The sequence below is a fragment of the Lates calcarifer genome, linkage group LG21 (genome assembly GCF_001640805.2).
Source record: "Lates calcarifer isolate ASB-BC8 linkage group LG21, TLL_Latcal_v3, whole genome shotgun sequence".
In the NCBI taxonomy this organism is placed as follows: domain Eukaryota; kingdom Metazoa; phylum Chordata; class Actinopteri; family Centropomidae; genus Lates; species Lates calcarifer.
In genome coordinates this window covers 8,950,057-8,977,764 of record NC_066853.1, presented here as the reverse complement: position 1 = coordinate 8,977,764, position 27,708 = coordinate 8,950,057, and the positions used below count along the sequence as shown (strand labels likewise).

At 39.5% G+C, this 27,708-nt stretch overlaps 1 protein-coding gene across 5 annotated transcripts in view; it reads right to left on the bottom strand.

Annotated features, from left to right (window-relative positions):
* Positions 1 to 293: 293 nt before the first annotated feature.
* gria4a (glutamate receptor, ionotropic, AMPA 4a) overlaps positions 294 to 27,708 on the bottom strand; it is a 93,989-nt gene continuing 66,574 nt past the window's right edge. Inside the window, exons 14-18 of one of the 5 annotated variants that reach the window (XM_018681612.2) lie at positions 20,710 to 20,908; positions 15,829 to 16,076; positions 11,933 to 12,047; positions 7,794 to 7,931; positions 294 to 3,827 (exon numbers count right to left, since the gene is read on the bottom strand). In XM_018681612.2, coding sequence (XP_018537128.1) covers positions 3,663 to 3,827; positions 7,794 to 7,931; positions 11,933 to 12,047; positions 15,829 to 16,076; positions 20,710 to 20,908 — 865 coding nt within the window. In that variant the 3' untranslated portion in view covers positions 294 to 3,662. Of the gene's footprint in view, positions 3,828 to 7,683; positions 7,932 to 9,704; positions 9,820 to 11,932; positions 12,048 to 15,828; positions 16,077 to 16,979; positions 18,663 to 20,709; positions 20,909 to 27,708 lie in introns of those variants that run through there. The other 4 variants (XM_018681610.2, XM_018681605.2, XM_018681606.2 and 1 more) reach the window with 4 other exon arrangements.

The following is a 27,708-nucleotide window of genomic DNA, read 5'->3' as shown; positions in this document are numbered from 1 at the left end:
CACATTTAAATGAATTTAACACACATTTTAACACAATTTAACGCACAGTGTTGCTGTAGTTAACTTATGTGTGCTGCAAGAAACAGCACGTTTCTGGTCAATTTCACACAATATCCTAGTATGTAAACAGGTTTGTAATAATACATAAAACAGAGAAGAGGTCCAGTGGTAGAAAGGTAGGTGGTAGAAAACTCTGCAATAACTTCCCATGACTTAACTTTAAACAAGGCCCTAAGTCTGGTTGCAGTACACAACAGGATTGGTGGATAAATAACCACAACAGAGAGAGGAGGTTCAGCATTGATGTTTTACTAGAAAAAGAAACCAAATGGAAAGAAAGAAAGAAATAAAGGAAGAAAGAAAACAGAGTGTTAAAGCCAGAGTGTTGACAGCCCAGCAGTCAGCTTTTTGCTGTCTACGCATGAAATCTTATGTGCTAGAGATGGCAACAAAATAAACACAACGGTGTCATATACAGTTAAACTGCCTGGTGTGTCTGGTCTGGTGATGGCTAGATCAGTGTTAACTGTCTTTCACAAATGTATCCATTATAGAAACCTGCTATTCCTTACATGCTGGATTTCTGCAGTGCTGCTGCACTGATCCCCTGGGCTGAGAGGAAGTGACTGGAAACTGTCTGTCTTGTTTCTTTCAGTCATAAAAAGGATTGTTTTAATCTGCTATTTGAGATATTTGTTGTTTTACAATATTATTTGCCATTTTTTAGTTGAGTTTGACTTTTGATGCAAAATGAGGTATGTGTGTGAATTTAACAGAGAAGTTGGACATTTGTTTTCTTGTGAAATGTTAAAGGAAATGTTAAAGGTCACAAATGCAATGTTCTGAACAAGGAGCCAGGAAAAAAACTCAGATTGTCAACTGGTATCTCGAGTTCTCGATTCATCTCTAGCTCATTATTTTGCACTGTGTCAGAGCAGAAAATGTAGCCATTTGCCATCGCTGAGATGTACACAGAGTTCTGTGTTCCAGTGGGACAGGAGGAGAGATGAAAGCAGAGGGAGAAGGGAAGACAAAACAAGAGAGGGAAGATTTGAGAGGCGGGAGGCAGGGCACAGGAAAAACAGTAGAATTTTAAAAGACAAGAACAAGGAACAATAGCAGAAGTGAGCAAGGTAAAAAACCACAAGATTTCATTCACACATACCCCATCAGACTCACATTAGACTGTATTATGACACAGTCCTTATGCAAGTATCATGTATATTTTCTTATCCCCAAGGCCAGCAGGAAGTAGATGTGCCAAAAAGGCTGCCATAGAGTATATGACAGACTTTTATAGAATTGATTGCTATTGCCTAGCGTGATGGATCCAATCATATCATCAAAAAGTACAAACCCCCTTTCAGTCTGAACTCTGGATTTCAATCTGTAGCTGACTCACATTTTGGGAGAAGACAAACAACAAAAAGCACTGAGGTGATATGAAATGCAACACAAATGCTACACTCTTGAAATGTCAGACAGCCATTGTTTCCCTACAGCGCAGTAATCACAGTGGCCCATCCTCTCTCGAGGCCTGCCAAAATGTGTTCTCATTGTATCTGCTTCAGTGTTGAATACTGGCATCGACACGCTGTTTCAGGGGGCCTTTGCAGCCCCTGGGGGTAAAAACACTGTTAGACAATGAAAAACAGCGAATAACTAATGGTGGAACAGACAGACACAGGCAAAAACATAATCATCCAAACCTCTCGTGGTGCTGGAGTGATCACTCTGAGCTGACCCTGTGTATGCAGCAATGTGTGTGCGTGCGCTTCTACATGTGTGTCCGTGTTGAGTACCAGATGGACATTCAGTGTTGAGTAGGACACACAAAGACTGTGGCATATTAATATTCTCAAGTTATCAAAAAACAGCCATATAACAGAATGTATGCCATGGCCTCTGACAATCAGTGATCAATGTCTTCTATAGCTCTCTATAGATATATATTTATTTGTATTATATATAATATGTAGATTTATAAAAAAAAGATTTTTTTTATCTTAATTACAAGTTGTGGCATTTTCTTTTATATTCATTATTGCAATGAATTGTTATCTAAGATGATTAAAAAAGACAGGTGAGTTCTGTTTTGCTACGCAGTTATTTACAACAGTTTTAAAAAGCAAGCTTTCTGATAAGGTTACCTTTGCCCCGGCCACTGGAAAAGACTGAGGATCTCAAATGACAACCAAACTGCCCATTATACAGTCTATACTTTTAGGGAAATTGAAAAGTGTACTTGTATGTCTTTACTGTATAATTCAAGTCAAATGAGGTGCACACAGCATAGACCAGTTATTCTCAGCCTTATAGTGGACCTCGGGACAAAATGGTTTACTAGTTTGGAAACCCCACTGTGGGCAAATGTGCAAAGAAAAAAATCAGCTTTGATTTGCCTTTTCTATTGCCTGGCTATTAGAATCAATTTTTCAAGAGGACATGGAGGCTGAATTTGAAAGGTTTCATTGCACATGTTTAATTGTTGTATTTATTCCCATTTCCTCCATCAAACTTAACTATAAAGGCCCAGTGCACCAGTTGAGAAGCACTTTGTTGGGTAGCCATTTTAGATCTGCTTGCGTTTTATTTTTTCTTTCCGTCACTGAATATACAGCTTGAATCTCGCCTTTGCCACCTGCCAAAAAAAAGAAATCATCACTTTGCTATTTAGCAGTTCTACTGTCATGATGATGCTGTTGATGACGGACATTAATTACTACTGTTTGATTTTTTTCTTTTACAAACCCCTGTGAATTCTATGGCCGAGATCAGTCACACATATTAGTTTCGAGGTTACTTCTGTTCTATATTGGCTGACTGTCTCGCTGGTTTGGGGCGAGAAATCGTTCTATATGTGAAGTAAGAAAGCAATTTTCATTCAGTTTGAACAGTCCATGGCAAAGTCGCGAGCTTGCACAGTCCAAACACTCAATCTTACAGTTTTCTGGTCTTCTAAGGGTGATAATACCTGGCACTCAGTCTTTGCAGATAAGATGATGATGACCATGATGATGATGATGATGAAAACAATGTTTGTAGTCTTAGTAAGGCGTTGTCAAGAGGGTGTGGCTTATTGGCCAACGTTGTCCAATGAAGACAGAGCAGGAACAGAGCTGTTTGGTTGTCTTTTTTTTTTTTTTTTGTTTTACCATCAGCTGTGATCATCATCTTTATCACTATCATCATCATGATCAGTTTTGTGGTCATGTTCACAGCTCATATTTCATTTCATGTAAGTCTGTGCTGGCTTTCCTGTTGGTTTGGAGATAACAGGACGGTATCCTCCCAGAAAAAAAAAAAAATGAATGCTGCAGGCAAGTGTGATAGTCATAGTTGTCCTTTGTTTTTGTTTTTTTCTCTGCTGTTCACTCCACAGTTGTATTTCACTTGTCTCTTGTAAAATAAGTCAATGGCAACAGGAAAGTAAGATGATGATGCGCAGTGTGTGTTTGTGTCTTCAAGTGTGTAAAAATGTGTGTTCTGTCTCTCTGTGTGTGAGTGTTTGTATTTCAGTCTCTGTAACTTTGTGTATGTGTGTGTGTGTTGCGTGATATGGTATGTGTACGTTTGTATGTGTGCATATGTGAGCGTGTGTGCGTCCTTGTCAACGTCTGTATGTTTGTGTGTCATTAAGGCACGGCAGGTGTTTTTGGTTTTCAGGGCAGTCCAGAGGAGACCACTGCAAGGCCGGGGTGTCGGAGGGAGGCGTGGCCAGCATGCACGGCTTTGGGGCAGTCTGGCGTCAGGACACGGCCATTCTCCCCCACACTTCCTGTGATGGACAGACGGGCCTTGTTCCGCATGGCTTCAGAAAACGACAGCTACACAAGGAAAGATGGAGGGAAGGATGGAGAGGGGGGTGGAGATGGCAGAGTGGAGAGCTTGTTTGAAAAAATGTCATCTCATAGACATAGAAACTGTACAACAAATTCAACCACTTGCACAAGGACAGAAATTTCTATACAAACACATGCACTGAAAACGTTTATACATGCATGTGCTTGTACAAACTGTGCACACGAGTACGATAACAATTAGAAAAGTCTGAGGGTGCAGTCACACATACTGTATAGTTAAAATAATTCTGTGAAAATGTTGCTTTTTGCATTCCAGTCTATTTTTGTTGTTAAAGACATTATTTTGGACTTATTTTGGACTAGGAAATTGACGTCAAAATTTTTTGCTATCTTCTAACATACGATTAAAAACTAATCGATTACTCAAAATCAGCTGTGGCCCAAAAACAAAGTACATTTTGTAACATGGACTGAGAAGTAGACTGCTTATTGGCAACCAGTGAAATTAGAGATTTTAAAGATGCCCTGTCAGGTTTTCTTGTGAACAAAAATCTTATTTACATTAATTATTTTTCACCTGTGTGTATGTGTAACTGAGGTCTAAAAATGTGTTGAGTGCATTTTCCTCCTAATATTGTGTGGATTTTTGTTATGTTTTACATCATCTTTTGTTTACATCCACGTTCACGCTCTAGAACTCTTCTTCCCTGCCTTTGCTGGTGCATTATCATATTTCTTAGCACATTACTGCCACCAACTGTTAACAGTGTGAAACTACGACAGAATGTGAATCACGCTGTCAGCATGCTCATGTTGGTGATGTGAATGCACCCCAAACATGAACACATTCAAATCTCACTAGGACTATCACACTGTCCAAATACCAGCAAGGTTATAATGAAGGCAAAAGTAAATGTAAAAGCAGGCAACAATCAACAAACATGTACAAAGTGGACAAGAGGATTTAGGTTGTAGACATCTGCATTTGATAGGTGACCATGCATTTCTGGGATCTGGATTTCAGTAATCTGACAGATTCAGGTGAGGATTTGAAAGGATAGGATTTGGAAGGTGAGGATCTTGGAGAGACAAAAGGAAAACATAAAGGAGTGATTTTTCTTTCAAGGTTTCAGATTTATAGAGAGGGAGTAACTAATTATACTGCTCAGAGTAGGGTGACACTTCACACAGATGGGTTACTCTGTGATTTTTTAGTAAAGCCTGTGTTGCTGCTGTTGGATTAAAACATCATATCTCTGACAGAAATAAAACAATTTCATTTTCAGATAGATGGCCATGTGCTGTAATTAGGTCACTTAAAATGTTTCTACTACAAAATCTTTGACTTCTGAGACATAAAAATTTTATGTTCTGCTTATAAACCAATAGTCCCCACTTTTCGTCTTTATAAGAGCATTTACAAACAGCCAACTGTGTTTGGTAATACACTGCCAGAAACTAAGGCAAAAGTTTGCCTTCCTCCTCTTTCAAAGAGCACTGTCATTCTGGTGTACCGCTCAATTAAACCTAAGGAGAAAAAATAGAAATGGCTACTCTGAAGGAACATCTAAGACAATTTTGAAGGAACCTATATATTTTTAGATGTTTTGGATGTATATTTTTACAACCTGAAACTCTTCTGGATGATTAAAGTCAGACAAATATGGCATATATGCAGAAAATTCCAAAGCAGACTATAGTCATGGAGGGAATGCTGTTAAGATCAGTGTTATTGTTTCTGAGTAGAATCTACCTAAAATACCCTTTAACAGATAATGACCAATACTTAGTCTTTTTGCTTCCTCTGTATTGATCCTGCTAATTATTTCCAGGTGGTCATCAAATATGACCTTATAATGCCTTTGAATGGTTTGCTCAGCAGATAATCAAAATAAAGTCCAATGTTTCCTTTCACTTAACTGTTCTTTTGCATCAATAAACATGGGTCGTGTTTTTTTTTTTTTTTTTTTTTTTTTACAATAACATCACTAAGTAGCCATTCTATATGAAGTGTTTGCTTCATCAATTATTCCTCTGCAATAGCACTATAAGTAACTGGGCTGTTTTGAAGTTGTCAGGGCTGGAATAAGTCAAAATGTACAGCAGGGGCACACAACTCCACCTCATGGACGACACATTAAAGGTACAGTATATGGACAGCAAACAGTGCTGACTACTAGCTACCTGAAAGGAGCATGGTTATTTCAGGCAGAATAAACTAACTGTGCACAAGAGGGTTTTTGTATCTTCGTTATTGTTGTTGGTAAATTAAATTTACATGTATACAGTACATATTTGTAGTCTTTATTATATAGAAAAATACAAACAAAAAGATGATTATCTATCATGTAATGAAAATAAAACCACTGCTGCAATTTTGATTAGCTCCTGTGATTAGCCGTAGTCACAACTAGAATTGGAGATTAGTAAATGTTTTAACCTATAAGAGATTACTAATAATTAGTCGCATTGTAGACAGTAACCATTTGTACATGGTGAAACACTCAATCAACTGATTGCTGCAGGTTGACGAATATCTATTAAATTAAAGGCAATTAAAAATTCCTGCTGGGCAAAAATCTATCCTCCTATTTCATTTGTTCCCTTAATAATTCAAACTTCTCTGATTATATATGTTACCTGAATGGACCAGATTAAATCAGTATTTCAAAGAAATGTTGTGCAGCAGAAACTTTGCTCAAACTGTCAAAAACCCAGCCTCAGCCTAAATTGGTTTGAATTGGCTTAACAGGCACTGAGCAAACTGTTTTTTTTAATGTATTTTCTGCTTTCATTCCCATCTCACAAATGACTTCACTCGCATAGAATTACAGACAAGTCTAGTTATGGAAATTATGGTGAAAACCTGGACATCCAGACATAAAAATATGTTACAGTGTTTTTCTTCCTGAGATATCTATCATGTTATGGGTGAAAAAGTTTTAATAAGACCCAAATCCATAATGATTGGTGTCCACACATTAGCTAATTAATTTGTAGCTAGAAGCAGTCACAGTTTTTAATGAGGAACACCACACTCACAAACTTTTTCTCTAAAGATAGCAGGATAATTAGACTATCACCACAAACTTTCAATAGTTTAGCCAGGAAAATACTGAAACATTAGAATAAAATCTCCACATATGCATTTTAGGAAGGAATAAACTTGAAACTTTTATAATGTATGCTGATTATTATTAGACCTGGTATATCAGGAGGTCCTTTTCATTCCATTCTTATTTTGTTGGTGTCAATACAAACTAGGCCATATACTGTATATACTATATGTACAGTATGAAAACTTAAATAATTGCAGATTGACCGAAATTAAACAGAAACTCTTTTTGATAAATAGAGGGTGGAGTTGTACATCCCTGCTTCATCAATATTTTGTCAACTATCAGCTAAAATTACAATGCAGGTGCCTAGTCAAGTCAGCGGCAAAGAGCATCACCATCACTGTCATCATCATCACCATCATTATCATCAGCAGCCAAAGACGATGGAACCAAATCTGTAGTCACACAAATCTAACCCCATTCAAGCCTGGGGTGAGGTGCAAGAGAATGAAAAATAACAACCGTAAAAAAAAAAACCCAAAAAACTCAAAACAAATTTAAACCCATAAATCTAAGAGAGTATTAGGCCAATAAATGAACAAAACAGGCAAAAAAAAAAAAAAAAAAAAAAAAGCTTTAATGAATCATAAGATATGTTGGTTCCACAATGCTTGACCACATCCTCATCACCACATGAAGAACAACATGGTTGCGTGGGGCTGCTGCAGCAGCCTCTACATCAACAATACAATAATCTACAGCACCACCACCATGATCAACACCACCATTACCCCACCTATATGGGAGCCTCTAAATCCTACCCCTATATCTTGACCCCCTCGGAGCCGTACACGTTGTACCCCTCCCTATAAGTGGCTAGATTCTGGGTGCTGGGGGAGGGGCTGGGGCAGTGGGGGGGGCTAAGGTCCACCTTCATGCGCTTTGCTTCGGCCCGTGACTTGTAGCAGAACTCGACCAGGGCCACCAGCATGGCCAGGCCCAGGCCGCCCACAAGGATGTAGAAGACCCCAGCCACATTGGACAGGCTCAGAGCCTGGGACGACTTGTCCTGGAGAGAGGGAGCCAGAGAAATGGGGGAGGAGGGGAGGGGTGGGAGGAGTCAAGGCCAAGTGTTGGCAGTGTTAAAGGTGAGGTGGTGGGTTAGTTTAGGCAGATTCATATAAAAGATTAGTGTGATCAGGGATAAGGAAGAGAGGTGGAGAGAAGATTTGAAGGATGGGAGAAAAGGAGAATAATGGAGAGAGGGATGATAGAGAAGGAAGTGAATGAGCCATAGAAGAGGGGGTGTCAGAATACAGGGGAGTGGTGAAAGTACAGGTAAAGAGGTGGGAAAAAGCAGACAGAGACAACAGGGTACAAAGGATTAAACACAACGTAGTGGAGATCATCAGAGGAAAAAACATTCACAGAAAAATTCTGGTATTATATTGTTACTGCTACTAGTTAACATTATGGAATTATTAATTATCACATTATTACATTCTACTTGTACAGCTACAATTATTACTACTGTCACCACAAGAGCTACTACATATCTGTAACAGTCAGTACAACTACAGCACTCAATACTACATTTCTACTGCGACACAGTGATATAAAAATTCAGCATCTACTTTAACAAGTAAGTAAAAGAATGTAAATCACATTGAATAAATCACAGAGCAGGCTTTTATCTGAGTGGTGATGACATTTCACAGCAGTTTTAATGGAATTTAAAGGCTCCAGTAGCTTGTTCTAAACATCTAGAGCAACTCCCATGTTCTGTATTGTAAACATCCTAAAAATCTTCCTGTCCAACAACTTCTAATCTACTCTAAAAATAACTGTAATGAATGTTTTTAAGTACAGAGATATGCAGTATAAATAAAGACTTCAGTAGAAATATAAAATATGGTAATGCTTTATTTCACTGGTCTATAATTTCCTGATAATTTCATAGGCACTCATTTTAGTTACAACTGAGCTAGTTGTGTTGAGCTTATATGCAGTTGCTGATTTCCAGAGTAAGGAACTGCACCACTAAACCCATATTAGTTATTAATTTAATTTATTATTGAAAACTTAATTCTCCATGTTTGTTAAATTGTATGGTCATCTGTTGACAAAAGCCACATTTTTGAATGTTCAGCTGACCTGCTGTGCACTGAGGTCTTCATACACTAGTAATTAATTTATATTAGTCCTAAATTTTTAATTTTAAGTGTACAAACTGGACGTTTGATCTATAATTAGCACCAAACAATAGAGTTCTTCCAGAAAACTACCTGGAATATTACTAAAAAAACATGCGCCTGTAAAATAAAGCACTACCAAGTGGCCTACAAGGTAGCCTAGTTCTGATTAAATCTCAAACATGAGGGCAAAAGCCAATATTTGCAAACAAGTTACTATTGCTGAAGCTAAAGAAACAGTGGTATTCTCATTTAGTTGATGAGTTTCAGGCTACCAAAAATGGGCTAGTGTATGAGATCAAAAGAAAAACATGAAAGTGAAAATTGGCTGATGGTAATCAAAATTTACATTAGAGCTCTAATGCTGACTGTAATGAGGATGGGATTGCCACAGATTGCTACAGAGACTGAACAAGAATCAAGAGTTTAATCTGATGCAGATTTATATAAATGTGGTGCACCATCAAATTTGGGGTAAATTACTAAATGGACAGTCTAGTCTACTTTGGAGCACATTCAAGATACTGTAAGGCTAATTGAGAGAGTGTTTAAAATGCTATTTCTAAGACAGTAGTTGCAGTAATCTGGAGCGTATTCAGGATGAGAGTTTCAGGCTAGCGTTCTGTGGGCCGCAGCAGCGTGAGACTGACCTTACTTCCAGAGTCCTTGGGTCCACACTCTCCCTTGTCATACCACCATTTGTTTTTCAGTTTGTCTAAGACGCCTGCTTCGCTCAGTTTCAAAACTGCAAGGTTTACCGGGGTTCTTCGCGTGTAAAAATAACATAAATAACATCATAGGTCATGTTATTTTATGTTATTAGGGTACTTCACATTTGCATTGCACAGCTCAGTCATATAGAAACTTTTTGTTTACATCAAGTGACCTAGCATGGATCCCACTGAGTACATGTGTGTATGCTCGTTGAGGAGGGGCTGGGGGGAGCGAGGAGCTAAGGCGAGCTACAGACATATGAGTGGGACCCACCTTTGTCACTTCAGGTAACACACCCATACTGCCCCAGCTGATCCTACACTGAACAGGAGGCAAATACTGTCAAGCCAGGACTATTGGCATTAGGCTTGCACTGTGCTTTAGCTGGGAGAGTGAGCTGCACTCAGACAGGTCTGAATTTGTAGCTAAGACTTTAAGGGCCAGAGAAAGGTTCTATCTTGTTACAAGAATTAAATTGCTTGTTGCACTAAGCTCCCAAGTCCCTTCCTTGATAAATCTCTTCACTCTAACTCTATCTTGATGAATTCTTAAAATGCTGTGAGGTAATTTTAGCTATGCTAGTGGTGTAGCATGATGAAATGTTGATTTCTCAGTCAACCAATCTTTGCTTTGGTCTAAACTGACTACTGGACTGAAATTTTGTACAGACATTATTGATTCCCATATGATACATCCCAGTGACCTTGGTGATCTCCTGACTTTTGAAATTGTGATTTTTAATGAAATGTCTGAACAACTATTCACCTAGAAATTTTGTGCAAAATGCAAGCCCCCCTAAGACAGAATTGTAATAATTTTAATTATTCCCTGACATTTCCTGTTGTGCCATTAACTTGTTAAAACTCATATTTGTCCAATATTCAAAACTAATTTAATTTATGAATCCTCAGCATTGTGTTTAGTGCAAATGTTAGCATGCTAACTTGCTATCAGCCTCATACCGGATGGACTGACAAATGGTTTTACGTCTAAATTTAGGGATTTGCTTTAATCCAAACCTTGTTTTACTGTATAAAATTCATGGGAAATTCCAACTTCCCCTAAATACACATAAAAAAACTTAAAAAATGAGTTTTACCATAAAAATCTTTGATTCTTTAACACAATGAAGGAAACTGAACCAGAAAAATCACCCTAAACAGAACTGTTGAAACTCTACAAATGAAAAGGAGATGTAGGAAACTTTATCCTGTAATTGCATTCTGCTTCCATCAATTATTCATCCTCCCCTCTGCCTCAAGTCAACATAAGTCTAAAAGTATCTGAGAGCTATGATTTCACTTGGGTCTCATTTTCCCTTTAAACGCTTTATAACCTGTTTCGTCTGCCATGAACTTGAGCAACAGATTTTCAGTTGGAGGGATAAGGTTCAGTTTGGAGTCACTCTGTCATTCTTTCTATTTGACTCTACACTCTGCCTCTTCTCTCTCCTCTCCCCAGAGCTGCCACTAGGGGGCGAATATTCCTGTCTTGGCAGTAAGTGCTCTCCTCTCCTTTTCCACATATCCATCACTGAACCCTCCTCCCATTACCTCGCACTCTGTCCTTTTAGAGGGGTATTACCAGATCTTTGCCAAACACATTTGAAAATGGTTATTATTATGCAATGTGCCTTATTTATCTTGGCAGGCACTCATCCGCCAAAGGGACATTATTTCTCTGCATGATTTTAAATATAATAACAATTATTTTGTTTCTGATGATTCAGCATAAAATTATACAATATACTGATCTTTTAAAAAAGCATTTTGGTTCTCTTTTGGGTCTGTAAAAGACACAGCCAACTGATTTCTTTCCAAAATGCCATTACTTTGGAAAGGTTTTCTTTACCCTGGAAAAAAAAAATCACTTTTTCTGCATCTCAACAAGCGAAGTATTGTACCTTTGTCACTGAGTCTGAACCTTTTACATAAAAATTCACACACCACTGACAACAGATGCAACACTGTGCCTATTTTTGAAACTGCAGGGTGTCTCAGGAGATTTTTGGGTGTCACAATTTTGCCTTCCCTGTTAGCTGCTTGACTCTTTGCCAGGGCAGATGCATATGTTACTCTCCCGGGACGGGGACCATCGCGGGCTGCCCAGCCGGTGAGCGGCCCCCGTCCCCTAGTGGTGGGGTGGGCAGACAGAGAGGGCTAACCTTGGAATCCCCTCCCCCGCTGCCACATTCTCCTTTGTCATACCACCACTTGTTTTTCAATTTGTCCAACAGGCCCTGCTCGTTGAGCTTTAGCACGGCCAGGTTGACCGCGTTTCTTTAAGTAAAAAAGGAGGGACAGATAAGATAGTTTGGTCAGAGCAGAGGATGGAGGGATGGACAGACAGACAAGATGGACGTGGGAACCACAGCCAGGAGGAAGAGAGGGGAGGGCAACGAGGAGAAGAGGGAGGGGTGGGGGGAGAAATTAGAGGGGTTGAAGGTTGAAGGGACAAAGGTGGGTTAATAAGGAGGGATGCACCCCAGACAACACTCTCACTTACTCTTTCTCTTTGACCATCTTTCTACTTCAGAGACTTTTTTTCACATTTATTTCTATTAATTTCATAAAGGTACTTTTTGTTATTTTTGTGTTATTTGCTCTGTGCACCTCTCCTCTGTTGCTTTCCTATACTGAGTTGCACTTAGAGAGGATGCTCCACAGCGAGCGTCAGATTGCTGGTATAAATTGTGTTAACCAGGTCTCTGCAGCCTGCTGATGGTGCTCTTGGCCCCTCCCGCTGTCTGTATGTGTGTGTGTGAGTGTATGGTTGTGGTTGTGTGGCTCCAGTTTCCTACAGCCCTCCTGCTCACACCCCTGAAGGGACTGACCTCCAAACAAAATTCAGGGACACAGGGCTAGATATCGAGCATTTGAGCTGCTTGTGCACATGTATCCATCTAAGCTCTTAATTTCTGCCATGTTCATAAAGAGAGGAGCTGCAACTCATCATTTTACCATTTTCAACTTGCTGATACTTGAAATAAAACAGGTTGTCTTCATTTTTTAAAGCAGTTTAGATAATTGCCTTGCAATACAGTTGAAAGCATGGAATTTAAAGAGGGTTATAGAGGTAGTTGCAATGTGGAAAGCGTCAACATTTGGCACTTGAGAGTCAGCTTCTAAACAAAAGGAGGCCATCTTTTTATAATGCTGAGTTTTGCTTGAGTGTCATTTAGTTAAGATTTTTCAAAAAACATACTGCACCCTGTGAACGCTGTGCCATTTAGAGGCAAACTCTCGGCTGTCAGATGTTAGTGCTTCTAACTGGCACTTCAGTACATCAGCCAGAAGACTTAAAAGAATCCATTCTTTCAACTGTGTTTTCATGCAGCAATAACTTTAACATAAAAATAGAGATGACAAAATGGATAACATATCTTGAGAAATTTTCACATCTTTCCAAGTTGATTTTGGTACTGTACTGACATGAACTTGGAGTGGTTTCCTGGAGGGTAATCTGCATCCAAGCTAAACTCCTACATATGTTAAGCTTCAGAATATGGTTGGGATTATCATATATTATGTGTAACATTACATTTAGTTAAAACCGCACCTTTCTTAAGACAGACAATCCAACTGCAGTTCTATGAGACGCAGAGAATCAAAACTGGAAAGGTCACCAGCTGCACTGATGATTCTTCTGATATTCACCAACCACTGTGTTGTCCACTTTTAATCTGCCCCACTTTTCACCACCTCACTATTCCTGCAAGTGTCTCTTGGTTGCCTCAGTGTGCAGCCTGTTCCCTTACTACAATGCCCACAAGGGCATTTACAAGACATGGCTGCAGGAGCTGAATGATTTTGTCAATTCATTCCCCGCACATCCTTTTCTTCCGCCACCACCCTCTGCTGACCACTCTCTCTGTTGAGATCCTGCAATCAGCTGGGCTAATCTCTACATAAAAGTCACTGCAGTCACTGCCTGCTTGTTTAGTCTGTCCCTTTGTCTGTACAACTGCCTATCTGGAAGTCCTATCTCATCTCAGTGTGATGGTAAAGGTGTTTCGGACTGAGAGGCTCTCACTCAACAAATGCTGTATTTTTCTATTCACTATTTATGTGTAGGTATATTCACATTTATTCTTGCATATTTTGCCTATGCCAAATTGAAAGGCATAAAACCATCTTTAGGTTTAGCTCTCTGAGTAAAGATAATCAAGAGATTCAGAGAGAGACAGTGTTCTCTGGAATGATCTAAGCTATCAGGCCATGACTAATCTCATCAACATAAGAGGTATGGATGAAAACAGTTCAAACATATCTGTGAGTCATGATAATAACAGTCACATATCAATAATCATATCAAAAGTAGCTATACTTCATATCTTCGTAACATACATTCCTAACTCTCATTTTAATCATCATGGTATTCATTCTCCTCATCAACATCATCAAGTCAAATTAGCGCTGTGATTAGTGCACCGAGAGGAGAGGCAGGCTTACCTGACGTGCATACTCCCAGCCACATGCGTGCACCTGGTAGATGGGGTTTCCGCTGATTGAGAGAAGCCAGAGACAACCGTGGATAGTCCCAGGAATGTAATTTGAGGGGGGCTTAAAAAGGGACCTATCCACCCGCTGTCTGTCACTTTTCTCCCATAAACGGAAAAACCTTTCCTTTTTTTATTGGAAATAACAAGGGCTAAACTACAGTGACTGTGGTTTTGAGGGACTTGTTTGCACCGCACAGAGGGGAAAGTTATAGGGACAGGATGTGAGGCTGATGTGCTGTTTGTGTTTTGCCTTTCATGAGGCAAATCTGAAATGCTGACAGAGAGAGATGGAGGGAGAGAAGAGAGAGCAAGTGGTCCGGTTTTACTGAATTTAGTCAATTATTTTCCCTCAGCAGGCACTTGTCACATTGTGAAGACAAAGTCTCTATACTGCTGTCACAGTCACCTGAAAAATGAATTATCTGCATTGCTGGCATACCTCAGAGAAACCTACTGCGACTGTTTCTTTAGGCTCACGTTAACAAGCCATATAAACAAGTGTCTGCTGGGGGAAAATCAAAACAAACTTTATTATCTATAGACTGTCACAACTGTCCTCCATCTTACACTGTCTTTATTAAGAAACACACACTATCATATATTTTTTTTTAAATAAATTCCTATATACTCCTTGGTTTGGGTTTTAATTTTGAATTGTTCAGTTATTAATAATTTAAGTAACATTTTCCTTTTTAATTTGTGACTGAGTATTTTTGGTGTTGGATCCTGGTGTTGGATTTCGTGATTATTTTCTAGTCCCCCCATTGGCCAGGCCCCTCTACTTCCCATTTCTCACTTTTTGCTTCCTGTTCGTCTATAAATTCCCCCTCATGGCCCTGGATGTAGTGGCAGCAGTCTGAGGCTCTGCTCCTCCTCGCGGTCATATTCAGTTCATAAATCTCTCCTATAATAACCATCATCATTATCATCATTATCACCATCATGACTACCATTTCTGAGGATGAGAGGAACAAAGGGACAAGACAACAGACAAATGGACAGAGTTACCTGTAAGGTGGCCCTGTGGAGAAACAGAGTGATTGAAAGAGTAACAGGGAAGAGAGGATGGATACAAGCATAAGGGGATGGACAAACGACGGTGACGCAGGACACAGAAATGGAGCTAACAGGCCCTAAATTAACAGAGAGATGGCAGTATAGATTCAGGAAAAACTTACAAGAAAGAAAAAGAGAGACAGAGAGAGAAAAATAAAGAAATCAAAATGGGAAGAAAAGTATGATGAAACACAAAATCTACACACTGAACACACTTGTCTTCTGTATATCGCTGCTGCTGGGTGAAAACCAGTCAAATTATAAATAAATAAATTGTACCGATGCCACATTTTGTACGAGTTATCCTTATAACCCATGGCACTAAAAAAGTGTTAGATGTAACTACACTCTTAAATTTTTGTGGGTGAGATGTTTTCACCTGACAGCAGTGACATGTTAATCTTGGAGTAGTATAAAAGGCACAGCAGGGTAGGTGGAATATCGCAGCAATAGTACAGTATCAGCTTTGTTACTGTTTCCTATTGTTACACTATTCCACCCACCTTAACTGTGAGCCTTTCGGTGTAGCAATGCCATATCCTTTGGAGTCCAGGTTCCCCCCGACTTTCATGGTGTCACAAGGCTTGCGCTGCTCCGTGTATTCGTTCATGGTGGACTCCAGGAGGAAGGCGTACTTCCCCTTGGACTTGCGGACCCTCGCCACGCCCTCCGCCGTGGTTTTGGTGAAGACAGTTGGCTCAGCAGACTTCATATATGACCACATCTTCTCGTATACGGCTATTTTTGACCTCTGGGATGGTGGAGGGTGAAGAAGAGAGAGCAGAGGTTAATGAATGAGAATGGGAATTTTGCTAACATACAAGGACTGATTCTCTCACTGATTATAGTTTTTGTGGTTAAGTGAAGAGCAGAGAAACAATGTAGGGTAAGGCCACTTACAAATTATTTCACTTGGAGAAAAAGATGACAGATTAGGAGAAAGAGCCAAAATCTTTCACAGGTGTAGTTAAGGAGGAATTGTGTGAATGGCTGAGGTCGTACAAAACAAAGAACACAGTGTGATTTTTAAAACTACCCAACCTCAGATGACACTTTGCATTCAAGTGACCCTGTGAAAGAGGATTCAGGGAATTTGATAAAAAAACTATCACTGAAGTAGCTCACTGATGGTATTTTTTGCATTTCCTGCTTTAAGTTGATTCATGCTGAGTAAGGTGATTCTACATGTACACTGTCAACAAATACAATGAAAAGAACAAAACAACTATGACTTAATCATAGTAATCATATATCATTAAAAGCAAGTATTGTCTGTGTAGTAGCTTATTCCTCTGTGACGGACATTTATTTATTATCATTTTACTATGAACACAGCTACTGTAGTTTATTTTGAAACAGTCTTACTTAAGACAGTACACCTTCCTACTTCCATGAATATTCATGTGATGTGATGTGGATTAATCCGCTGCTGAAAATAGACCCCAGCAAATAAGGTATTTACTCCTGACTGAATAAAGTTTCCAAAAAATACAGTGCCCAGATGTTTTAGTTCAGTTCATGGCCCCTAAAAAAGCTAGATTTGTGTCTTCAATAGGCAGGGAAATTTGAAAGTACTGGGAAATGAAGGAACAGATTCCTGCCTTTTCAGGGGATTTGCTGACCTTAAGAAAAATATACAGCAACGTCAGCTATATCATTCAAGACGCTACTGTTAATGCCTCCATGCTGTGTGTCTACATCTGGATGGCCATTCACACCTCACTGGCGCCTAAAGCACTAACCAGTGATTTGATTACTTAGATCAACATGCCATCCTCACTGAGACAAATAGGAAAAATCTGAGATGTAAATATGAGAGCTGAAGAGATGAAAACAATGCACGCTATTTATTGTGTTGACACAGTGACACTCAATGCTGTTTATTGATTAGACACAAGTGTCTTTTTATTTTATGTACAGTATAATACTGAGGTTGGACTTGTACAAAGTGTATCAGGACATTGTTAAATATGTTTTTACTGCACTTAATTTATTGCACCAGTTTCTTATGATTTAGAGCAAACTGCTGAGGCTTTTTACTCTTATAGTCCTTGAATAAATTACACTGCTGATGAAGGGCTGTGTCTTCCATCTTCCATTTTGATCCTCTGGCATATAATGACATTTATAACCACATTTAAAATGTAACACTATGTCTCCCTTGACAAGTCAAGCATCAATCTTACCTTAAATAAGCTTATGATGGAATAGTGATCTGGTTGTGCAGTTATGAATTTGGTCACCTGCTCTAACATAGGAGCTTTTCAGAGGACATCTGTCTGTCTGGCATGATGCAAAAATTGTATTAGATTGTGTATATGCCATACAGATGTGAATGTATGCTTGTGTACATGCAGTTCTGTGCACAAGTTTACATGTGAGTGTGTGAATTGGTGTGTTTGTGTTTGTGTGTGTGTGTGTACCATGTGTACTCAAGAGTGAAAATAACAAGTGGAAGAGTCAAACTGTCATCCCCCACAAGTCTCCTGTTTCTTTCTTTCCCTTCTCTACTGGTGATAAAGTGCTATTCTGTCGCTCTGCAAGCGGTGAGCCATGGCCTCAGCCACTGAAACCAGCGCCTGGGGATGGTGGGTGTGTGTGTCTGTGTGCGTATGTGTGTTGCTAGTGCGTGACGGACACCTATCCCATAATAATGTCACTCACATCCAAGAGGACCAGCAGGCCACTCCTCCCTCTCTCTCTCTCTCTCTCTCTCTCTCCAGCCTTTCTCTCTCCTCTTTCTTTCTCCCGTTATTTCTCTGTCTGCCAAAGTCCATTACTGGTATGAAAAAACCCTTCTCAACATCCCTTTCTTTACATCTCCAGCCCTAATATCACTCTCATTCCTCAAGTTTCTTCCATCCATCCATCATATTTCACATTCTTCTATCAAATAATTTCATTGTCTGGCTGCAGAAAATGTGTGCATCCTAGTGTGTGTGTGTTTCTTTTGTGTGTTTGTATCTGCGCAAATGTGTGTGTGGAATTGTGGATTTCATGTAGTCTGAAAACCAGGACCCCAATACTTGTGGGCTCCAACAGTTTTGAAGGGACCAAAATGCTGGACCCCACAAGTTTAAATGGCTGGGTTAAGACTTGGTTTTAGGGTTAGAATTAGGTTAAGGGTTAGGCTTAGGGAATTCATTATGTCGGTGAAGGGACCCCACAAAAATAGATGTACAAGGATGTGTGTGTGTGTCAGAGAGAGTTAGAGTGAGAGAGGGACAGATGGTGATGATGATGGCTGTGCACATATAAAGCATTGGTCTGGCCTTGGAGGGGTGGATGTGTGACAATACGGTGCGACTCTTTCCAGATTCTTTAACAATGAGTGAGGCTGTGAAGGAGGAAATGGATGCCGCAAGTCACCTTCAGGCATCCACGCTATAGAAAATACATTTAAATATACATCGACACACAAATCTGCTCATGTGAGCCGAAATACACTCACATGTGCATACATGGCTGAATATGAATACATGCATGCTTGCATACACGTATACACATGCTCACACAAACACACACACACACACATGCACAGATAATTAATGGTGGTGGCGAATCCCCCTCAGCTGTGGGAGAGTAAATTGCTTTTTCACCCTCCACAGATTTCAGCCCGCTCGTTATGTTGATGATGCCAGAGCCGCTCACAGAAGCACAAACTGTCTGCTACAACCTCCCTGCCTCCCCCGCGTCCCCAGATACACACGCTAGTGCGCACATCTTTACAAAGCATAACTGTAAATTGGTATATATATACACACACACACACACACACACACACACACACACACATACAATGCATGAACACACAATCAATTCTGAATATTCCTACAGAGCATGACTAGGTGACAAAGCAGATTTTTTTGTGAGTATGCGATGACGCTGGTGTTTTGCCCATGTCTGCAGAAAATTCTGTCCTCATCAGCATTGTGTTTACATGTGTGTGTTTGTATTGGTTTAACAGAACTTTATGTAATTGCATTCCACATGGGTGAATAGGTTACAAGGTGAGGTCACTCCACGTCTCCTCTGGGCCACTTCACTCCACTTTGCTATCATTTCCTACTCTATTTTAATTTAAAACAGCTCCCTGTAGTATATTCTGTCCCAGCTCTGTCCACCTCTTCTGTCTTCTAGTCCACCCTGCTTCACTGCTCTCTACTATTTGTTATTATGATTACCATTGCTTTATTTGACAGGGACAGGAAGAGTGATTAATTGTAACAGGAACATGGTAAACAAACAGTGCTCCACTCTCATCATGACTGTTTGAGAATTTTAATCAAAAGCATTTAGATGCCATGCTAGTTCTTGTTTTTACTCTTCTTATTCTTATGAGTGTAAATTTTGATGAAGCCATCAACTCTTATGAACAAAGTAACTTCAAAAAGCGAGAGCCAGACATTTAAGCTTAGCGTCACTTTCAAAACTAAAGCTTCTCTCGGTTCAGGATGAGGAGAAAGTCAGCTGTTCTTTCCTCTCCTCCCACCTGGACTATTGTAAATCGGTTTACACTGTCATTAGTCACTCGTCCTTGTCCCACCTACAGTCAGAGGAGAATTTGGCTGCTTAGCTTTTGTCTGGCTTCAAAAAAGGAGACAACACCACGCTGCTATTTGATTCCTTTCATATCTCCATACATACTTTTAATGCTGTACCACAAGTAAGAAATAATGTGGTGATGATAAAGAAAAGAAACCAAATACAAGAAATAATATGCTGTCATTTGTTTTCTTATCATGTGGAGTTTTCTTGTAAACACACAAAGTTATGTTTAAATTCTGTGTTTCTTACCAAAATGCACTGTGTCTATCCTCGGAGGCTATTATTAGTATTTAATGCATTTCCTTCATTCCTAAATTTTGCTAGGGTATTGTTAAGTTTTGTAATACATTATTTCCACTGACTATCGATAGATATAGCTGGAAACCATTGGCACAAAAGAGTTTTGGATAAATGTGTGTGCTGCATGCTGCTTGATACAAACAACGTCGGGACCCACTCATAAATACACTGCTCCGCTCCTCTACTAGTTGTATAAAACTCCACAGGTCACCTTTGTGGCAAATAATCTAGATCACTGTGTGAGGACATCTCTGTAATTAATCATGACGTATATGGCATACTTGAAACTTCACGATTTTGACTAGAATTTCAAACAAAGGCATGTGTATGAGCTTAGTGGATTGTGCAGTACTGGTTAGCTTTTTATAACAGTAACAACAGTGAGACCAGCAGGGTGAAAATCATCCCCTTCCTGGTCTTCTGAGACTTTCTGGCATTTCCATAGCCTGAGCTCAGTCGCAAATTAACTTGATTTAACACGGTAAAAGCCTGAAACCACTAAAGGAATCAAGTGTGAGAGTGTGTTGAGTCCATACCCGGAAGAACTCCTTGGTAGAGCCTGAGTCCAGTGTCCCGTAGGCTATCTCTGTCTGTTTGGCCAAGTCCTCTGCACTCTCTATGGGTGAGACCATCCTCTCGACAGTGAGGAAGGCAGCCAGGTTGGCTGTGTAAGAGGAGATGATGATAAGGGTGAAGAACCACCACACACCTCCAACGATACGGCCAGACAGAGACCTGGAGAGAAGACAGACGGATGCCAGGTAAAGAAATAAAAAAAAAAAGAAGAGGGGAGGATTGAGGAGTAAGAGGTGGAAGGACACAGAAGGTTAAGAGGGTAGTGATTTGAGAAAAAGCAGAGAGATGGCATGATTTAGGAGATGAAGGAAAGGAATTGTAGATGAGATATTAGCAGAATGACGTGCAAAAGATGATGACGTAAAAAGGTGAGGGTGAAGGTTACAGTGATAAAAAGAACATAACAGAAAGACAGAAGGGAAAAACACAGGGAAGGAAACATAATTAAGGTTAGTTCCTGAGTCAGAGATATGCAACACAACACAGTGTAGTTTAACAAACCATTTTCAACACCACTCTGGGCATGACTGTGAAAATGACAATACTGCCAGAGTAATTGTCTTTCAATCCTTGAACCAGATCAGCACCAACAATAACAAAGTCGACATGAAACAGATTGTAATCTGGGCTCTCCTCCATCTCCTCTATCCTCATTCTCTCTTTCCCTTTTCTCCATGTTTACCTTCTTTATCTAGCAATTGCGAGCAGAAGCATCACAATAAGTGGCAATTCATTTTGTTTACATGAACTTGTTTTCACTGAGTGAAGGGAAAGAGACCAAGTAAGAGTGAGCACATTAGAGGAATGGAAAGAAAGAGTGAAGAAGGTGGTGAAATGTTAAGTTTTCTTTTAAGTGCTGCAGTCAATAAAAGACCATGAAATTCTAATGGGCACAAAAAGAGACATAAAACATCCACACTGTAGAAAGCGTGAGAGAGTGAAGAGGGTATCAGACAAGACATATGCTTACAATTCTTCAGTTTTATTTATTAAGTATTAAAAAAAATAAAGTATAAAAATGTAAAAAGAGCCATTGCATTCACAGAGAGTGAAAGATGTTTTGTAGACGTTCACACTATGAATACATCCATGTTATTCATGTTCCTCAGTAAATCAGTGATATGAAAATTTGTCATTTTGAATCTCCTAACTTCCAGTCATAGAGAGGTTTTCAAAATCAGCATCCACCATGTATTTATCTAAGTTTCTATGTTTAATCAAACTTGCAAAAATAATTCTTTGACCAGCTGGGAGAAGCAGAAACGAGCTGTAAACACAACACTGGCACACAGTATCACCACCTTTTAAGCTGATATACCAGTGCTACCAAACTGTTAATTACTAATGCATCAGTGAAGATGCCTGGCGAAAAACAAAAACATTAAGCTCAAAGATGCTTAGAAGTAGAGCTCAAGTAAACTGTGGCTTCATCTCGATAAGCGACCCCTTTCATATTACACACAGTCAGGTCATCATAAACACACTGATTACAGCCCCAATGTTCATTTCGTCTTACACGCATTCAGAAAGGTCAAACATTTCTTGGACAGGTAGCTGTTTGGTGATACCTCCTCTCTGATGTGTAAGCAGTGATATGAGAGTTATTTTTAGGAAGTGCTGGGTTTTAAGGAGTGTGTGCTGGAGAGGGAAAAGAGCAGTGAGAGAGCTGAGAGGTGCAATGACGCCTGACTCGGCATAAATTGTCACCTTTTGGAACAACTCCGCATTCTGCTGCTCTTCAAAAGACAGCACACCTCTTAATCCTCACACACGCACGCACATGCACACAAACACACACCAAATATAAATTGATAGCATTTGTCCTTGAGGCATTGATCTGTTTACTTGACTTAATGAGACTGGCGTATACTGTGATGGATTCCCTTGAGAAAGAGATGCTAGGTTGTGTTTTATATTTATTAACGAGACAGTGGATTTTCTTTTTCTCAACCAGGTGAATTCGTGATTAATTGACAAAGAGAGATGTGCATTGAAAATTCTGACTCTTCAAAAGCATCTACAGACTAAAAACAGTCATTAGACTAGCTTTGAGTAAAACATTGCTACTATTAATAGAAATGCTGGTTATAATGACAATGATTATAAAAAATTACAATCTAAAAACCAATGACACTGTAGATGTTTGTCTTGCAGCTCAGAATAACAAAGATGATAACAATAACAGTGTACTAGGAGGAAGATGAAGAGGAAGAAGAAGTTGGCATATTTAGAAACTCATTTTCATACGTTCAACTGGGTTTCCTATGGAGGCCAACATGGGCATGATCTGATTGGTTGGCTGGTAAATGAGATGTGACAGCATTTAATTCTGATCTGATAGAGTGAGTGTGTGATTTGAACGGACATCCAAACAGAAAGAGAAGGGGAAATAAGTGCACAGCAAAGCTAAAGATAATAACAAGCGTGCAGACAGAAAGAGGAGGACAAAGATAAAGAGATGAAGAGAAAATTCAAGAGCAGTGGACTTTTCCACTGTTTATAATCACTATGTTCATAACAATATGATTACCAAACATGTAAAGAATCTGCTTAGCGAGTTATTGATCATTTAAGTGAGATCTGTCCTCTGCATTTGACCCATTCAAAACACTAGGAGTAGCAGTACAGTGCCTGGGGACCATCTCTATTTCTGTGGTCAGTGCTTTACACCAAACCGCTGACTGGAGTATTGTCACACTTTACTTTAACCCCCTCCAATTTAGCATTCATTAACAGTATATAAACATTTAATACATTATATACAATGTAATGTAGTTGTAAGCAGATATTGTTTATTAATGAATTTAACACCTATAACTCCCCCTTTTGGACACCCATAAGTGCTGGCTGGTGTATTAATGAATAATAATTTAGTATAACACACAGTTGACATCATATAAAATCATATTACAATTTCCAATAAGCTATTTATTAAACAGTATGTAATGCATGTGTTATGGTGTGGGAAGGGAGGAAAGAAATGTGCACACAATTTTTAGAAGTGTTTGGACTGATGCCGTGAGAGGACAGGCTCTGTAGCAGGAAAACACATAGAATTTAGAAACAGCCAACTGTTCAGCTGTGAAGATTAACTTATTTTGTGCCCTTTATTTTGAGTTGGCAGAATGGGAGTCAGATTTTGGACTGGAGTTTGGCTACAACAACGCAATACTCCAAGTATTTTCTCTGTGTAAATACCCACTGTAACAAACCTTGTAACAAACCTGGTTGAGTGTAAGGAATAATCAGAATACTTCATATGCATGTAAACACTGTCTGTTCAGTTGTTCATCAGTTAATTGGAGAAGTCTTGTCTTGCGTTAGTGTTGTCACCCAAAACCACATACAGTGCATGCATCCATCAACACCAAAGTGCATCTCTGGCTGTATTTTGTTGTAAGATATTTGGTTGACAGATGGATTTCTTAGGTTCATAAATTAACCTGCAGCAGCTGAGTGCATACAGAGCATTTTTTACAACTAATTTATTTAGGATAGTGACAACATCACATTAGACCCATACAGTTAACCTGAAATGAATCACCCTCAACGTGCTTGCAAAATGTATCTAGCGTAAAAAACAAAAGGTTAAGATTTCAGAACAAAGACAGATGCTGACTGAATAAATCACAGAGTAAATAAAACCAGTAGAGCTGTCAGATTATGTCATTAGGGAAGCCCATATTGTATGTGGCTGATTGGAGCATTTAATCCAAGACGCATCTAAAATGTTTCTGTGTCTCAGGGGGCATGAACGACAACCATCCCATGGAGAACAGGGCAACATGATGAACAACATGTCTTCTTCTAAATGTGCAGTCCTTGATTTGTGTGTGTGTGTGTGTGTGTGTGTGTGTGTGAGTGTTTGGCCTTGGAAGTTGGAGAACATGCTCACCTACAAGAGGCTGATGGAGCATGCTTGATTCAGATGAGGGTGTGGAGGCATGCATGTGTACAAGTGTGTGTGCATGTGTTTATATGTGCTCACGTTCATGCATACGTGTGCGATTTCGTATACGTGGATGAGCTTCAGAAGTGACGTCCTTGTGGACGTGTGTTTGAGGCAGTGTAAAAGTGTGTGCCGCCTGTGTGTGTAGTTGTGTCGTGTGTGTTGGTATGCAACAGGCGAGTCATTCTATAGCGGGTCATGTATCATCTATGATAGCCAACAGATTGCCTCTGCAATCCTCTGTGTGAAAGATTAATGGCATGCTGTTCCTCTCTCTCTCTCTCTCTCTCTCTCTTACTCTCTCTCTCTCTCACACACACACACACACACACACACACACACACGCACAGATTTTTGAACTATGCAGTTTCTTCTCATTGTATGCATCTGGATTTTCTCACCTAGAAAACAGCAATTTTAGGCTGTGTGTGTTTAAGTGGGTGTGTGTGATCTTGTATGTGTTTTCTTTTTTATCTTTATGAGAACTAATGGAAGCCAAAGATGATTCCTGTAGTTCAACCCTGAACTTATTTGTTTAGATTATGCCTTTTGTCTGCTGACAAAGTACGACAGTGATCACAATCATCTGAACAGAAAAAACTGTTGATGTAATCAACAGCGAAGCCACACACACACACACATACACATACACACACACACATAGGAACATATGCCTGTAAAAAAAGACAGACACAAACACAAACAATTGACTAGTTCATGTTTACCTCAGGATGAATTGTAATAACTTTGTTCGTTCAATGACTTTTCATGACTGTCCTCCCAAGAAAAACAACAGAATCAGTCATTTAAGCGATGTCCTGTATTGGCTGCAGAAATTATGACATGGAGAGGAGAACATGAGGTGATGTTATTGTAAAGCGACAAAGTCTATGCAGGGAGGAGGTTGGGTGGATGGAGAAGTCAACAAAACATTAGACTTTAACATGGGAGACTGCTGTGTGAAACCAAGTGGTTTCTGTGTCTACACCTAACCAAACCTTAACTATAGTGTTTCAAAATAGCTTCATTATCCAACAGTCGTGTGTTATTAGTTTTAGAAGATGCAAATAATGTTGTCCTGCCAATAACTTTCAGTTATGACCAAATACCAGCAATACTAGTAAAGTTTCCATCAGCCTCAGCTATACTTTAGTGTTAATTAGCAAGGGTTGGAATGCTAACAAGCTAAAGTGGTGAACATGGTAAACATCATACCTGCTAAACATCAAACATGTTAGAATCCTAGATATTCCAAATCAGTTTTACGATGCGTTTTACAAGTTATAAGAGAAAAAGAAAGTAAAACTAGCTCCCAACTAGTGGTATTTTTTTCTCTTACTCCGAGAAAAATGATGAAATCATATTTTTAAACAGCTTCGGACACACCAGACATCACGGGTGGCATGCGTTCCATCTGATTATGCAAATCATGAGCTTGTTAAAAACTCATTTCCCTGTTTGTTAAGGCATGCCAACTGGGGAAATGCAACACTTTTTGCTGTTTCCCGATTGGGGAGCAAACAAGATGTGTTGGTGACAGACATGTTAACGAATGTTGAGTTTATCAGTTGCTTGCCATTGTCTGATGTTTTGGGAAAGCAAAGCATGAACGTTTGATTAGGACACAATAAAAGACAGAGGGACATTGATGCTTCTATTTGTTCTTCTATTTGTCTTTTTAAATCTCTTTTATCATTCTCTTACATGGACTCCAGGTGTGAAATAAAGTGAACTGACTGACTTGATTGAAACAGGCAGAAAGACTGTACAGTAGATCGAAGCAGAACAAAGGGTGTGAATGCAAACAGACACATGAAAAAAAAAGATTGACAGATTAAAGATTAAAGATTAGGTGCAGCAGGCAGATAATGAAAGGCATAAAATAAAATAATAACAGGGATCACAAAAGTGAAGCAGAAAAGATATGAGACAGCAACAACATTATTCATAGGATTTATAAAAAAAAAACTATTACTGGTGAATTTCATAAACACTGGCTTGACTGGGTTCAAATCAGTGACCTTGAGAGTAATCATTAATTAGTCAGTAAGCTTCAGTGCCCCACTGTAGTTAGTCATGCCATTAGCTGGATCTGTTGCTACCATTAACTATTCAACACACCCACAGCCATTTACTCAATACTTACACATGACACTCACAAACACACTTACACATATAAAACACACACGCACACACGCACACACACGCATCCTCATCCAGCAGAGACACATGTATGCTCTCTCTCTCTCTCTCTCTCTCTCACACACACACACACACACACACACACACACACACACACACACAGACAAGAGAAGAGAGCTGTAATTTCAGATATTTATTGACAGAGACAGATCCAATCCCTCTGAGATGTTCACTGGTGATCAGTTTAGCCGCCCCCACCCCCCCACACACACACTTGCTCTTGGTCTCTCTCAATGTACACCCTGTCACTTTTCTGCCATTTTAGTCATTTGGACTTTTAAAAAAATTCACTCCCATCACATAACTGTCCATCACTTTGTTCCCACCACCCGTTGCGCAGTGACCAGGACAATCGACCATATTAGAAACCCAAAAGCCCGGGCTGGAAGATGACAGGTGGGTGGTGCAAATGCCACCTCAAGGTCACTGCTGACAATGTGTGTGTGTGTGAATGTGTTCATGTCTGCAGCCTGCCATTACCTTCTCCTTGATTGGAAAAGGTGAAAGAAACATAAGTCGTGTGTTTGGGAGAAACTGACCATGTGCTGAGTCTCAAAAAAGGAAGCGTTTGATGTGTTTTATGAACATGCACATGTACCACCACACACATGTGCATAGTCATTTCTGGTTATGGAAATATGCATTAACTATGCTGACGATCAAACTACATGGCAGCAGGAACAGTAATTGTGGTGCTCTGAGAAAAAAAGTAGGTAGGTTGGTAGATATGGATAGATAGATAGATAGATAGATAGATAGATAGATAGATAGATAGATAGATAGATAGATAAGATAGATAAGATAGATA